At 41.7% G+C, this 16,022-nt stretch overlaps 1 protein-coding gene and 1 non-coding gene across 2 annotated transcripts; one reads left to right on the top strand and one right to left on the bottom strand.

The window, feature by feature from the left end:
- The first annotated feature begins 801 nt into the window (after positions 1 to 801).
- On the top strand, positions 802 to 874 carry trnav-aac (transfer RNA valine (anticodon AAC)). The gene has a single exon. It is a non-coding gene; the product is annotated as a tRNA-Val (tRNA).
- A 775-nt stretch (positions 875 to 1,649) lies between these two features.
- LOC142994725 (sodium channel regulatory subunit beta-4-like) lies at positions 1,650 to 15,046 on the bottom strand. The gene is made up of 6 exons (XM_076145555.1): positions 14,685 to 15,046; positions 8,845 to 9,008; positions 8,440 to 8,659; positions 8,180 to 8,309; positions 7,353 to 7,451; positions 1,650 to 3,704 (listed from the first exon to the last, which is right to left on the bottom strand). The coding sequence occupies exons 1-5, from the start codon at positions 14,776 to 14,778 to the stop codon at positions 7,361 to 7,363; spliced, it is 699 nt and encodes a 232-aa protein (XP_076001670.1). The 5' UTR covers positions 14,779 to 15,046; the 3' UTR covers positions 1,650 to 3,704; positions 7,353 to 7,360.
- Positions 15,047 to 16,022: the final 976 nt, after the last annotated feature.

Genomic DNA, 16,022 nt, shown 5'->3' with positions numbered 1-16,022 from the left:
CCATTTCCAGTAACTGCAGTACAGAAGGATCCTTGTCAAGTTCCCGGTCACAGTGCAGTTAAGGGAACATAAAGATGGATGGAATGCTTGGAGCACATATGAAGTCATACAGTAAGAAAAGATGATTCACTATTTAAACACTTATTAGAGGAAGCACAGTTTCCCTTAAATATCCAAAATCATTTCAGAATAAAGTCTGTCATTGCATTGGAACTTGATAACACAAGTTCACATGTAACACACAATTTACAATTTAATTTAGGAGTGTATAACTATAACTTCAGATGTTATAACCCTTATAGTCTTTTTAATGGATTTTGGAATTGTTAATGGTATAAAACATCAACATATTGTTGATTTGTTCGACATGAAACTGAAGAAACCAGACAGGAGTTTCATTTTACTGTTGGTATTCGCAATTAGTCGAGGGTCAGAGTTCACCGGAGTTGAATTTGACAATAAAAATGTACTTTTCCTAATTGAGTGAATCCACAAATCACTGCGATCACAATGAAGTCAAGGTAAAAGGTTTGCTGTCTGTTTCTTTTAGCTTTAAAAAATGCAAATCGAGACGTGCAGCGAGCATCATGCACCTGTTGTGGGTTCGGATCCCGTTATACTTTGTCTTTTGATTAATAATTCCTAGTCTCCAAAGCTAAAAGCACACATGTTCCTCTTGTTTAGAGAGTCCAACAAAGAATAAAATAATCCCATTGTAATCAAACACAATCCATGCCGCAATGCGATTTTAAATTTGTCCTAACCCGGCACACGCAGCGGCAGCGGCACCGGTACCGACCAGTTCCCGTAGTGTAGTGGTTATCACGTTCGCCTAACACGCGAAAGGTCCCCGGTTCGAGACCGGGCGGGAACAGCCCTTTTCCGACCACGTAAGAAGCTTTGTGTCTTGGTGGGAAATCACCATGAACTGGACACCCGTTTTCCGCGATTCTCTTTTATGTGACCGATGTGACGTCATATCTTGGCTATAGATTCATTTTCATTGCGACCTATTAAATTCCGTCCCCTTATATCTAGGGAAGTGATATGAAAATGTACTTATTTCGCACTTATTAAATTCTGTAGGACAATCTATGTTTTATTCTGTGTTGTAAACCGACATAATAATTCACGATAGGCCGGGGCAAGAACACAGGCACCTTCACAAAATGTCCACTAGATGGCAGCGCTCCTTCATTACCACAGAAAAGCCAAACCAGATCCCCAAATCTGTTCAGTTTAGTCTCTTTCAACTTCATATGTGCTCCGAGAAATATTTTTGTATTGGTCAATGGTAGTATCTCATATAAATATAAATAATATAAAACAAATAAGGAATAAATCAAATGCTGACATCAAATACTGATATTTTGAGCCATTCATAGCATTAACATCTGACCCTGCATATCTAATACACTGATCCAAATGGATTTCTTTAGCCTTAAAAGGGAAAACTGAAACATGAAAAGACAAAACATAGAGCTTTTCTTGTTTTTTGTTTTGCATTTCCCATGTATATATAATTAACTATTATCCCACAAGTGCACATACATCATCGATTTTGATTAAAAATATAATCTAACTCTTTGTGGAAATAGGAAACTTGAAGGACCTTTAAACGTGGACAAAGACACAGACAGACTCAGCAGTAAGCTGGGAACTTTAATCTGCTTTTTATTTCTAGTATATTTTTTTTTTTTACAATTCAAAAAGTTGAGGTGCATAGTCATGAAGGGAGCATGAGCAACATGGTCACAAACACAGAGAAACAGCTGAACATTCACCAGAGTAATGATCCAGGAAACCTGGGGTTGCACACATGTGTGTGTGAGTGTATGTGTGTCTGTGTGTATGTGCGCGTGCGTGTGTGTGCGTGTTAAATACTCACATTAGCGAAATATGGGAATTTGCTTTTCTAAACTACAACATTTCAACTTTATTTTGCTATAAAAATGCAAGAATTTGTTTGTAGCATTGGCCTTGAATATTTAAGGGTACAATCTACAAATGAGATTTCTTTTTTTATAGATTGAGACAGGATTAGATTTACACCATCTGAAGCTCTAAAAATGTTCAAATTGTTTAAAATGCCAGACTGCCAGAGGGGAGAGGTCAGCAACAGACAGTGCTTGTTTTCAAGTCTTGCAAGCCAGAGAACCTCTTTGAAAAATTAGGAGGCAGTTTAAAGGTGTAATACACAACTGTCACACACAAAAAAAATAGTAATAATTTATATTTTACTATCACAAAATGCCTTAATATTGTGTGAGTGCCAAAAAAATAAACACACATCTAATTTATTTTATCTTCTTCTTGGCTCCAGGCTTGTGAATGGAGCTTTTGTGGCTCAACAGAAGATCCATAGTTCGATCTGATCCGTGTGGAATGTGGGAAGCAGAGAGCAGATGTCACTCTTGACTTTGGCAGTGTGAATTTCAGCTGCTAACTACGCAGTAAGTGGTATTGAGCAGTATCACGTTGACTTTAGCACGGAAATACTACCGTCACTACAGCAGTAGTGTAGCATATCTTTGTGGTGAGAGTTTAATATACGAGCTATCGTATCGTGTTATCCTAGTGTAGTAACAGCAGCAGACGTGAGACTCTTGGATTGGCAGTATGAGTTTCAGGTGCCCTGGCAGTAAGAGCAACACACACTTAATTGGAGATATTGTAACACTGACCTTGTCTGTAACTACATGATGCTCTGTGGTACTGAAGGATCCATCATCGCAAAAATTGTTGCATGTGTCCTTTTCTTATCCACAGATTTAGTGTAAACGTGTAGGCTTGTATTATATCCTTTTAAAATTTAATAAAATACTCACCGATTACAGGGACTGACGATATGTGTACTCATAACATTAAATATACTTATTAATAGCACTATCTAAAGCAGTAAGCAAGGAATTTAATATGGTGTACTATTACTATATTGTTTGAAATGTGAAAAATTGTATTCTTTACATGATAAAATTGTAATCCTAGTTTCAGGTGTAAATCTTCAGGAATGCAGTCAGTACATGTTGATTTGTTTTCATGTTCCTCTAGGGGGCACATTGTTCTAGATGTTATGTGATTTACCACTGGGTGGCAGTGATTCTGTATTTATTCTGCTGTATTGCACCACTGCAGAGGAGCACCCGGCATCTTGCAGGGCACCCTCAGTACTGCAGCAACCACTGTGAGCAATCTGCTGACTTCACACCTCACACACAGTGAGGGTCAGTACGAATATGTCGCACACAACTTATTCAGAATGATGAATCAACACTAGGGACTGATTTGACAAAACAAAAATCATATCACATTTTACAGAGGAAAATAAATAAAAATCAGCCAAAGCTTTTGTCGGTTTGATAACCCAGAGATGTTTCATGGGTGTGTGTGAAGGCTAAACTGTTCCACATTGTGCACATCGAGATCTAAATTACATTCATACAATCAGGTAGCTTTGAGTTTTTTGGTGCGCACATAGATTACATGGGCTTCATCAAAACGACTCATCTTGCTTAGACCTTCTTCATTTCCCCTCAAAACTGCCTCTGGAAGCACTTACACTTCATTTAACATTCTTATAGGTGGAGTTGTTTTTTTTTATCACTTTGTCAGTAGATTTTTCAGGAAATAAAGGTCAGAGTGAGATAAAGTCGACAAACAATCCTTCTGAACCTGCAAGGTAGGTAGGATGATGAGCTCCACCTCTAGAAAATATGAAACTCAAAGTTAGATATCACAGAAAACAACAGTGGGGACTGAACAACATTCACTGTGGCCACAAAGACACTTTGCAGTAAAAGTTATGCATCCCAATCCCTACATGACGCTGCCTGTTTGTTCTGAGAGGGTCCAGGTATGAGATGAGAAACGTACACTGACAAGACGGTTTCAACTCCACAATATTGCTTTTTCCTACAGGAAGACTTTGGATGCGTCCTCTTTACAGAGAGGACGTGTGCGTGAATGTGTGTGTATGTGTGTGCGTGTAGTGCTTCCATAAATCCATAACATATACATGTTTACAACACAGCAGTCACACTGCATCCCTTCTAACACTGCACAGTTAACACTTACAATGTTAGTAGCGACATACAGTTTCCCAAAAGTATTCACAATGCACTAATAGCACATCACAGATCAATCAGTTGTTCCCATTTACACAGAGCAATAAAATTCCAATGCAACCGCTGTCCTCACTTAAATTGTGGGCTGTAAATCAATATATGGCTAATTTATACCTGGATACTTTTTGCTTCTGGAGCAGCTGGTTTATATCCTGAATCTACGTAAAAAGCCAGGCGATGATGTCATAATGCACTGACAACAGATAGAGATTCTGAACCATTTTAGGAGGAGGTGCCCTGATGAAAGTTAGACCACATTCAGGTTAATATGCATTAGTTTCTCCAAAACCACGTATGATGACCAAAAGTCTTCATCGTGCATAAACACATCCTCCCCCAAAAACAACACAAATGACAAATTATGATATTGTGTGTCAGGTGGTGGATATGTATGACACATGCACAGCAATATAGATTTCAATACTACAGCTTCATCTCAATCTGGCCCCTGACCGTCGAGTGTAAACAGAATGTGGTTACTGTATCAGGATTCATTAGAATATCATATAAGTATTTACTATGCAGGTCTCAGGTGTGAACGCAGTCGTTATGTGAAAGAAAATGACCATGGTTCAGTTTTGTCTCTACAGTAATGAGACATGGTCCATCAAAATCCATTAGAAACTCTCCTCTGCGCACAGGAGGGAGATGTCAGAAGTTCGCTCTACCTCTCCTTCAGACATTCCTCTGCCATCTAACTTCTGGAATTTTTTTTGCCAAGTGTAAATGGGACGTAAAATAGATTGATCCACTGCAGATAAATCTGTCTAATGCAGATATACAAGCCTAATGGTGATACATTAGCCCGACAGAGATACATTAGTACAGCGTAGATACATACATCAGTACAATGAACAGTGCCAAGGACAGACGGACTGCCACCACAGCCAGTCCAGACACATCTATAAAGTGCCTTAGAACAGGTTATTGCATAATCTGATGTCTGTCTTATTGCTTCCATTGAAAGCAAGAAGCGCAATGCACTCCAGTATCAGAGAGCCGCAGGCTGACAGTGAACAATTAGAAAAATAAATCTGAATCATGCTAAAGATCTCTGTTAGAGTGAAGTATCATGTCGTCCTTACACATTCAGAAACAAATTGGACGCACAGTGGTTTTGTTGAGTACTCAAACGTGACAAAACAAGTCAAAACTTATTTTCCTAACTATGAATTTATATTATAAAAGAACCATAAATGTAATTTCCATGACTTCTTATTTTGTGCAGCCACTCTGATCAGTGGTAAGGTGCTGTATTGTTAGTACGCAAGGCCATTGTACTACACTTCAGTATGAAAGTGGCTCCTAACCTGTGAGTACTCCTGTAGGCATATGTGTGCGTGTATACTAAGTGTGTGTTTGCGTGTTTGTGTGCAGCTATCAGCTGCCCCAGCGATCCCAGCTATGTGTGTGGGTGTCGCCGCTCGCGTCTGCCAGCCTCAGAGAAGTGACTGTTCTTTTGTACTGGGACTGCACCCAAGGGAGCAGCTCCCAGACCATCCCGGGCGCTGCAGGCAGCTTAGCACGAAACTCACCCTTGCTGTTCATTTATTTTTGGATAAAATAGAACTTTTTCTCAGATATTTGTTGTCTAATCTCTTTCAAATGTATTTTCATCTCATAAACACTGAAAATGTCGTAAATATTTCTTTGAAATAAGGATAAAAACATTGATAGTAAACTATTGCCTGACAGAGTTCTAACATTCTTTTACAACAATCTGTCGTTTGTGTGATCTGAATTACTGGCAATGACCAGAACCCTAAGTATTATACTATAAGCACTGAGCAAGCCACTGAGCAAAGTGCTAATTTCAGGGCTGTTCAGTCATTTGAGTTGGTGAACATTTAAGTATGTGTGAAGTGTTTTTCACCTCTCCTGTGCTCGTGGTTCGTGCAGACCTTTAACCCGAAAAGAGAAGTCACTTCTCAGACACCCTGACTAGGTTAAAGGGGTAAGAGAAGTTGCAGTATTGGCGGGTGCATATCAAGCATTGGCAGGGCGTCAGTTGAGGTCAATGTGAAGGGTGCGATGGGACCCAAGCCAAACAGAAATGTTTCTGTGTCATGGTGCCAGACGACATATACTTACATGAAGATATATAAAATGCGCACATGCTAAAAATGCATTGGTTATTAGTCAGAAGCAGCATGATCAAGTTCATTCCTTTCTATAGGGAGCTGGGTAATCTAGGGATTGTCTTTTTTTGTTCTTTTTTTTTAATCTTTTTATGTGTTTTTATCCTCCCACCAGCAGAGGGAGCGGAAGCAGAACAGGCACCTGTGTTTCATCTAAACTAAAACAAGAAACTCTGTGCACAACTGGATCCTTTCAGCCACCGTAGCGAGCCCACATGCCAACCGAGCCAGCCGGCGCCACGGCACAAAATCCGTCTCAGCTTTGATGAGTTAACAACCAGAAAAGTAAGTCAAACCTGGACCTCGGCTGTAAACGGGTAAGATGGAGTTTAGTTTGGTACGGCAGTGGTTGAGTTTTATGGTCAGTTCACAGACCAAAGACCCTTGAGCAAGGCCTTTCATCGGAACCATATGAGAGTATTGGTGTTGGATCATTTTACAGCTGCTTTGGAAATTCGTCCAAAGCTTTTGTTGAATGATAACCATGTTTAGGTTTACAAACACCAATACTCCATGACAAACACGTTCATTTTGTGCTGTACTTAAGTTGATGTAACGGCAGTTTAATCATTAGCTTCTAACAATACATTTTGGCAAATAGTGGTCCGCTCCCACAGGTCAGGTTTGTCACGGTCCAGGTTTGACCTAGAGTTATGGATTATGATAGAACCTAGTGAATTCCAAAAATAACTCAAAACTTATCCTGTACTTTCAGTGCTTTGTGTCTGTTTTGCAAAGCTCTTTACGTTTTCTAACGGGTTCCAGAAGTTACTAAATTAAAAAAGGGTAAATGTGACCTCAGAAAATCTGAGATTGTGGACGGTAAGTGTGTGATTGTAGTTAAACATAGAGCTGAGTTTGGCGATACAGGCTGCACGCTAAAGCTGCCATTTAGCTGAGTCCGATCCAGGCTTATGCACATTTCACACTCTCCAAACCCCAAGCATGATTTAAAATAGACACTTTACATGTTTCATTAGGTGTAGCCACTAGTAAGATAAAACAGTCCGTATATAACAGCATTTTCTCTGAATGTGTACATTTGTCTAACATACTGTATATACAAACATACAGACATACTGTACTTTACATTTTTGCTCATGCCTTCGGTGTCCCTTTGTTGTCAGCTTTGGCTCCTGAAAGTCCGTTTTCTGTGTTGTCGTTCCCTGAGCTCACCAGGCACTCTTTACTGCAGAGGACAGAGAGAGGACGGGTCACCACAGCATCAACGCATCAACGTTGTTCTCTGTTGGTCAGTGGATTGTGTGGCAGATAAATGATGTTCCTCATCACTCTCTGTCACTCCAACTACCATTACAGAAAGTAATTTAACCCCCAAATCACCTCAAAGATGTTGTTATCAGATTTTGCAGGGAAGCCTAGTAGTAGTAGTAGTAGTAGTAGCCTTTAAATTATGTGTTAACATGTACTAATAAATGTCTGCTTTTGGATATAACAATTGTAATAAATGAGACTGATTGGAGATGTAAGCTCCTGTCTTTTAGATTGACTGTGTGTTTCTCTAGCTGCCCTTTATAAGCTATGCATGTTGTGGTCTAAACCTGTTGCAGAGCCATACTATCGTCTCATGGATGACACATCAGTAATGAATTAACCCACGGCAGACCCAGTGCAACATTAGTAACCCACTGTCTAAAACTCTACCTGTCTTTAACTCTATTCTGGTCTCCACCAATGAAATGAATCACTATGAATAAGGTTCATAATGATGTTATTGCAGTCCAAGCAAATGTAACAGTTGCATTGTGAGATCAGGGATGAAGAAGTGCAAATGAGATCAAATTATCATATTTATCACAGTTTGATTTGTGATGAAAAGTAATATGATGAGTAGAGCACAGCAAACATGAACCAGTGCTTTTACATTCATTTAGTCATTTTCCATGATCTACGTACTTCTTTTCATTATCCTTCAACAGGAAGTGAACCACCAAGGCCTTTATCACCATGATAAGGATAACTGCGCCAATGACTCCGCCCAGTACTGAGACAATGATGACCGTCAAAGTATTGTCAATCTCCTTAACTGAAAGGGGGGAGAGAGACAAATAGGTTAGGGAGAAGGAAGATGCGAATCAATGGATGAAACAATGCAATAGAAGAGACATTATCAGCCAGAACCGCAAGGTAGCAGAGTGTATGCGTGTGTGTCATACTTTGGTCCACCACGTAAAGAGTGAAGATGGCACTGTGGTTGCGGTTCTTCTCTTTTTGATTCCTGCCAAAGCAGATATAATGTCCTTCGTCTTCAAAGGTGATGTTCCACAGCAGGATGGAGATGTTTTGCGTCTTTGTGGAGCCGACAAACTCCACGCGGTCATGGGTGACGCTGACCCTAGGCTCTGCACCCTCTGCGGGAATCACCCCTTCACATAGCTACACGCACACGCACACGCACACGCACACGCACACGCACACACATATATACATGTACGTATGCACAAGCACAAAAGTGGGCAAATCAGTTTTGTTTCATGTGTCAGGAAATTATAATGGAGCTATTTGACTTCACAAATCAAAGATGTCACACCGAAGATCAACATCATGAATCCGTACATTACCTTGATCATGGTTCCATTGTCATTATAGTGCCAATTAAAGTAAAGGTTTCTGATTCCAATGCAGGAGTTGTAGGTGCAGGGCAGCAGAACGGTGGAGCCGTTCATTGCTTTCATTGAAGTCACTTTCCCGGTGGAGATCTCCAGTCCATTGGCGCTCCATGAGCCTACAGGGGGGAGATTGGAGAGGAGAGAAGGAATGGTTGAGCAGGAAGTACATCGAGAACATTTAAGATAGTGAAAATAGTGAAATACAATGAGGAATCGTCTTCAGGGATGGTCAGTTTTTCAGGGACTCTGTTCATGCTTCTATGTATTGGATGTTGGGATTTTGCTTTATCTCGGTAGTTTTCACTGCTGATTCTGCTGATTCTCAAAAACAAACGCTTACTGTCTACACGCTTTAACATGTGACCACTTTGCACGTCCTGGTCTTGAATTTGTTTCCTTTTCATCAATGTCCAGTTAAAGTTGATGATGTGTCCAACTTTGCCTGATTTATGTGTGTGTTTGGCAAGCATCAACATTTACAAAATGCTGAGTCAACTAAATTCTCTTTGTTTCAGCTTATTTACTCTTATTTATCATGACGCCTACGAACGTAAAAATGCTGCTGACTTTACAAAAGTAATGGCTCAGTGGTGAAGTAACTGATTGATTCATTGACTGATGGGAAAGATTTTATAAAAAGACCAGCTGAGAGAAAGACAGACCCAATCCAGAAGCATGGATCAGGTTTCATTCAGCCTGTCACCAGTGTCCTCATAGATCGTACAAAGTCACTGTAACTGCTTCATTTCCAACGCGGACGAGCCATCATACATGAGTTTGAGTCCTGCATGGGGTCATGTTAGTTTTGCCGTGACAGCTGGTATAATTCTCAAATTGTTGTTTTGGTGTCACTCCCGTACTCGGGGCCTATTTATACACACTCATCTCATCACTGACCTGCTAAGGATCACATTGCATATAGCTGCTGTCTAAAAAGCGTCCAGACAGAGTGTGCATGTCGTGTCGAGGGAGTTGCATCTATATAGCAATTCCACACTATCTCCTTTACATTTCTGGCAAGATGTCAGCACTGACAAAAAGTTCAGAAGTGCAGAATAAGAGGTGTTGTGTTGTGTCACCGCCTATTTAAACAATTTTCTTCACCAATTCTAAAGATAGAAGCTTGGTGCGTTAACGTCTCTGGAAAAGCTGAAATGACAATAGGCTTACTAACTTTAATCAATATGATTTATTTGACATCACTATTTGTTGAAACTGACATTCTTCACAAATCAATCATATCACAAGTAAAGGCCAAACATGCTACTAACCAAGGATGCAGATCTGTGCTTGTGCCTGCCTACTGCTCCTTATAATCACGATGGGGCAAAAGCAGAGGACGAGTGTGTGCGTGTGTGTGTGTGTGTCTGTGTGTGTTTGTGTGTGTGTGTGTGTCTGTGTGTGGGATGATAGTGATGGGCAAATGGATCCCCTGATGTCACGTTATGAATGCCTAAGGTACCCTTTTGTGTCTGTATATAGATGCTGTGTGTGGGCGTCTCCATTATGTCCTTTTGGTTTTCAGACTACATGCTGGTGCCTGGATCCCTTGTCTGCCTTGTATAATCTGTTTACAAGTCATTTAAATGATGTGATCACCTGCTTTCCTTCACTTCTTTTTTTTGGCACTATGCCATTGGGCAAGGCAGGTATTTGTGTGCTCTCCAAACATAATGAGGATCAAAAAGTGAAAATGAGGAGGATATTTCCTTCTTCAAAATCATCCAAACTACTGTGACATGCTGATATTGAGAAGCGTATGTGTGTGTGTGTGTGTGTGTGTGTGTGTGTGTGTGTGTGTGTCCCCGCCCCCCGCACGGCCAGAAATAGATTTGACACCTCCTTGCGATACCTCTGCCCTCCGCTATCTGCTGTCTCTCCACCCCTTCATCTTCTCCACTTCCTCACTGTCTTTACAATGACAACATGCACAGATTCACACGCTGCAGTCATTTATGTTCATCGTTATGTTTGTGGTTTTATTGGCATGTGTATTAAGCGTGCACTTACGCATGTTTACACTGTATGCATGTAGTTGTGAGTGCTTAAGTGGGGATGGACTGGGCTGGACTGTACGGTATTTTTAGCTACGCTATCAAATATCTCTATGTCCCGGTTGCGAAACATCAATATCTGAATCACTGAAGCCAACGGGAGGGAAAGCAGCTGACTTTATGTGCATGTGTGTGTGTCCTTGGCTGACTGTCAAGGTGAGATGTGTTTTTCTATAAAGTAGGCCAGAGATTAAAGGGTTAATGTACTGTATTTCAAAGTGAACCCATAGAGAAATGACCGAGGACTCTATTACCTCTCAGAGAGAGAGAGAGAAGGAGGGAGGGAGAGAGAAAAGGAAGGTAGCAGAGGGGAAACAGAGGAAAAATGAATGGAGCAGGAACAGGGGGAGGAATGAGCGAGGGGAAAGGAGGGGAAGTAACAATGTCCTCTGCAAGGTGAAGGAATGACATCAGGCCAGAGACTTATAACAGTAGCTCAGTAACTCAATTAGAGCCATGAGTGACAAGGGACCGGTGGGAGGTGTGGGGGAGGTGGTGATGAAGATGATGATGATGATGATGATGATGATGATGATGATGGTGGTGGTGGTGGTGAATAGGGTCATATTTACCCTGCAAGATGCACACATTTATTATACTTATTTTAAAAAAAAGGCTGTGTATGAACTGATGACGTATCTAAGAGGAGATGATGCTGTGTTCTAACCTGGTATACCAGCACAACGTGTGTTGTCATTTCTCACTGACTAAAGGACAATGATGCATAATCCTTCAACAAAGGTAGGAACAAGTGAAGATTCAAATGGAATAAGACTAGTTTGTGTGAGCATAATACTTTCTCCTGTTTACATACCTGTGCTAATGGAGTGATATCAGTGGCTTTTACACCACAAGAGCTCATTGGTTCAGGAACTGCTGGGTCAGATGCAAGCTTCCCCAGATTTTCCATTTCCATTTTACGCAAGGAATTGGAAGCCCTCGCAATGGAACGACTATAGGAATCAAATGGTGTGAGGCAGACGTATCTATTCTGGGACAACAATTAAGACGCCCCTGGAATTGTTGGTATGAGAGACCATCTTCCAGATGGCAAATGGTCACCAGAAGGGAAGTTGAGTGTTTGTGTGTTGTGGGAATGATGTCACTGAAGCGTTGTTGACTTCACTTGAAATGTAGAAGCAAGGAACCGATAGTTACCAGATAGTTCAGGGTAAAGAAAAATAACATGATGTAATACTAAATGATATGGCTAACACCAGTAGGAATGATGGATGAAACTATGAAAAGCAGTGGTGACAATCAACGATGCCACCAAAGGGATGAGATGACAGAAGAGATCAAATAAAAATCCATCATAATGGGATTTAATAGGAATTTATGACACACTACTACGTGACGTGTTATACATGATGTAAACCACAGAAGAAGAATGGCAGTACTTCATTAAATTAGCACTCCTGAGTGATCATTTGACAGTCCAATAGTGTTACATATTTTATCAGGGTCGGTTAAAAGCCATTACGGTGTTGGTTTGTTATGATTATCATGGTGTAGTTTAGAGAGGAAGTGGAGCGTGGACTCCATTTCACACTATTGATAGATAGACTTTAGATCAGATTTCTATGAGTCTTCATTTCCGCTCAGGGTTATTGCGGCTTATTGGGATTTGTGTAGAAAGCTAGTTTTGTTACTTGTTGGCCATCATCTTCGCTACAGAACTTTGCCTGTGTAAAGCGTGCAAATATTTAGCAACAGCGGAGCTCTTCATAAGAATTAGTTTTAGTGATGCATAAATCTGGACTTAGTAAACGCATTGTAAACTAGGCCAAGTTTGTACATGGGACCTCCTTGTGTAACCAGGTGCTGCATTCTATTTGAAGCAACAATTACACAAATACTATCCAAAGAGCAGCGTGCATCAGACGTGCTGTGGCTTTAGCTGCAACAATCCTGAACAAAATCTGCAAAAAAAAACAAGGTCACCTACTAATTACAACAGGAACTTCCCCCAGAGTAAAACAACAACTGCGTCTAAATCCACCGTATAGTTTCCCCTATAAGCAAAGCTGACAGGGTCTACATAACACAACACACCCTTGAAATGGGTAACAGCATCATCTAACAGCTCTAACAGTGAAATGCTTTGTGCTTTTCACACGACTCGTACTGCAAAAATTGTGCTGCCAGTCTGTGGACATTTCCAGGATCATTTTGGTCAGTTCTCCATTTTGTCTATGTGCTCTTGTGGTGTGATGTTCTGAAAGGAGATTTAACAAAAGTGCCCGGCAAAGCAATCTTGTTGATTTCATTACTTACTCTATATTTCTACTGGAAGTGTTTCCGTGAAAGTTTTCATGAAAAGTGTCGAGTCATTTCCCTCTCTGAAACACTGTCGGCCGAAACGGATTATTGTTTGGCTCTACAAACCAGGATTTATTGCTGTGCTGTGCAGATCCGGACAGGTGTACCTAATAAACTGATAACACTGCATATATAATAGTTAAAAATGAAAAAGCAATGCTGAAAATGGTATTCGGACATTTTATTGAATGCTGACACTTATATAGTTAATGCCATATCTCCTTTTTTACTTCAATACACTGTATTCATTGCAATCGTGTCATTCAGCGACTGTTTGATGAGGAAGCTTGTTTTACATATATGATCATTTGCAACCTGATTAGTTTTACTACCATTTAATCAACTATGTGTTGCTCTATCAATTCTTGACCGTATGCGACATTAATCACACTGTTTCCCTGTTTTGTTTTGGTGTGTGACATCACCTTCTCTTAATATGTTTGTCACTTTGGATTAAGTGAAGTATATTTTGTAGCTGAAGGTAAACAGATGATGAATCAGCTGTTCCATTTGGAAAATGTGTAGAGGGTAAGATTCATTTAATGTAAATTCTACCATTGGGAAAAATTTGATTGCATTTGCTTTTTAGATGAAGAAGAAACCAGCAATAGAAATCTCCATAATTTAAATTTGTTGTTTACCTTTCTGAGATGAATGATTTTGAATTGTGCGTGAAAAAACTGTCACATTCAAAACATCAGCAGTGATACATTTTGGAATTTGGGCCTCTAATTATTACAAATGATTGTTATTATAAGAAAATCAGGGAGTGTATCTGTGAGCAGGAATACATCACTGCACCACTGCCTCAGTAGCACAACACTACCACGGCATACACACAACTTAAGTGCGCCGTACAACTGTGTAACATACGTTTCATCAATCGAATAGATACTATAATAAAACATACATACATCATTATGTTTTTAGTTTGAACTTTCCAATATCCTACATGTTAAGCATTTGCTCCGTTTACTGAAATATAAAACGCCATAACCAAGCCAACAGTCAATCTTGCCCAGCAGCCTGTGAGTCATTCATCCTGTCAGCCACTCATCCTTTTTCCTTGTCAAAATTCAACAGACCCAAGTTCAGGGCAGCAGAGTTGCATGATTACTGACCATGGTGCCCCCCTCGTTCCATCAACAAGGAAACATCACCTGTGACATCACACATTTTAGATCCTGGGGTAAAGCAAATTCTGAGACGAGGAGAGGACGAAACAGAAGGACCGGCAGATGTTGACGTGAGCAATAAAAAAGGATTGAATGTGACAGGAGTGACCCCCCCCCAAACACACATCAAACACACACACACACCAAAGGAACAAATGTGTATTGTAGAGGTATAAAGGGAGAGTGAGGGGTGACAGGAGAGTGAGGTAGAGAGAGAGAGAGAGAGAGAAGTATAACTCACCCAGCAGCAGGACAACTGCTACAGCAGAATAGAGTATGTCCCCCAATCTCAGACGACCAGAAACACTCGAACCGGTGCTGTCCACTGACGCCATGACACCACCTGTCTGTCTTGCTCTTGCCTGCTTCTCTATGTCAAAGTCTGTGTGTCCCCCGCCTCCCTGGTTTGTCTGTCTGCCTGCCTGTCAGATTGTTTACCCTTAACTAAGTCAAATATGTGTGTGTAGTTGTATGTGTGTGTGTCTGGGGGGAAAGGTGGGACACTGCAGCTAAAAGGCAGAGTCTGAAGTCCTGCTCTCAGTCCCTCCCTCTTCTCTCCTCCTCTGCACTCATGTCCCAGTAATGGACGTGGTCAGGACGTGCTGGGAGGAGGGAGGACAAATTCCTTTCCTTTTCTTCTGCTGCAACCCCAACGACCCGAGGAGGCAGATGAAGAGGACAGACAGAAGAGACACGCAGCAGTTGTATGGATGTAGTGTGTGGGGTGAGTAAAGGATCCCTTTATCCCTCTCTCTCTCTCACTCTCTCTATCTCTCTCTCTCTCTCTCCCTCCCTTTCCTGTCCTCTGGCAGACTCGGCGGCGATTATCCGGCAAAGCGAGGAGTGTGAGGCAAATGGCAAAAGAGGAGAGGAGCGGGGGAGAGTGGCAGCAGCGGTGACGGCAGCCGAGCGTCACACAGCTTCACCGCTCCGGCAGCAGCAGCAGCAGCTGAAGCGGCGGTGGCAGCAGCAGCAGCAGCAGCAGTAAGAGCCAGGAGGGAAGCAGGCTGGCCAACAAGCCCCACAGGGGGAGACATAGGCTGGAGGACTGGAGAGTTGAGAGACAGAGAGGGAGAGAGAAAGAGAGAGAGAGAGAGAGAGAGGCACAGAGGGAGACCTGGAGGGGAGCCAGCAGTCAGGCAGAAGAGCCGATGAGCAAGTGTCTCCCTCAAAGCCCCGGCACACGGAGAAATGAGCCAGAGAGGAGAGGTACTGCAGAGGCTGAGGTAAAGAGAGGGAGAGAGAGAGAGATAGAGAGAGAGAGAGAGAGAGAGAGAGGAGCGCGAGAGTGAGAGAGGGAGGGAGAGAGAGAGGAGAGAGAGAGAGAGAGAGAGAGGAGCGCGAGAGTGAGAGAGGGAGGGAGGGAGGGAAAGAGAGGGGGAGAGAGAGGGGGGTGCACATGTACGTGTGCTCCCAACACAGGAAAGGCTGAGTCAGCTCTGCCTCCGGAGGGTCCTCCTCTCGCATCCACGCAGCTCCTTCTTCAAGCATGTGCTCGATTCACACGGATGGAAGTTTTCCATCTTTTGTCCATCGTTCCCTCTTCAGCTGTGTTAAAACAGAGAGGAAGTTGTTCTCC

The sequence above is a fragment of the Genypterus blacodes genome, unplaced genomic scaffold (genome assembly GCF_046128005.1).
Source record: "Genypterus blacodes isolate CSIRO-AG114 ecotype Tasmania unplaced genomic scaffold, CSIRO-AGI_Gbla_v1 ptg000003l_1, whole genome shotgun sequence".
In the NCBI taxonomy this organism is placed as follows: Eukaryota; Metazoa; Chordata; class Actinopteri; order Ophidiiformes; family Ophidiidae; genus Genypterus; species Genypterus blacodes.
This window is presented reverse-complemented; position numbering and strand designations above follow the sequence as displayed.

What these genes read in the sequence shown, in the direction of transcription:
- LOC142994725 (XM_076145555.1), bottom strand. Translation starts at nt 14,778, where the DNA reads ATGGCGTCAGTGGACAGCACCGGTTCGAGTGTTTCTGGTCGTCTGAGA. An exon ending in AGCAGTTGTCCTGCTGCTGG is followed by an intron (nt 9,009 to 14,684) that starts GTGAGTTATACT and finishes TCCCCCCTGTAG; the next exon opens with GCTCATGGAGCGCCAATGGA. An exon ending in TTGAAGGATAATGAAAAGAA is followed by an intron (nt 7,452 to 8,179) that starts GTACGTAGATCA and finishes TGTCCTCTGCAG; the next exon opens with TAAAGAGTGCCTGGTGAGCT.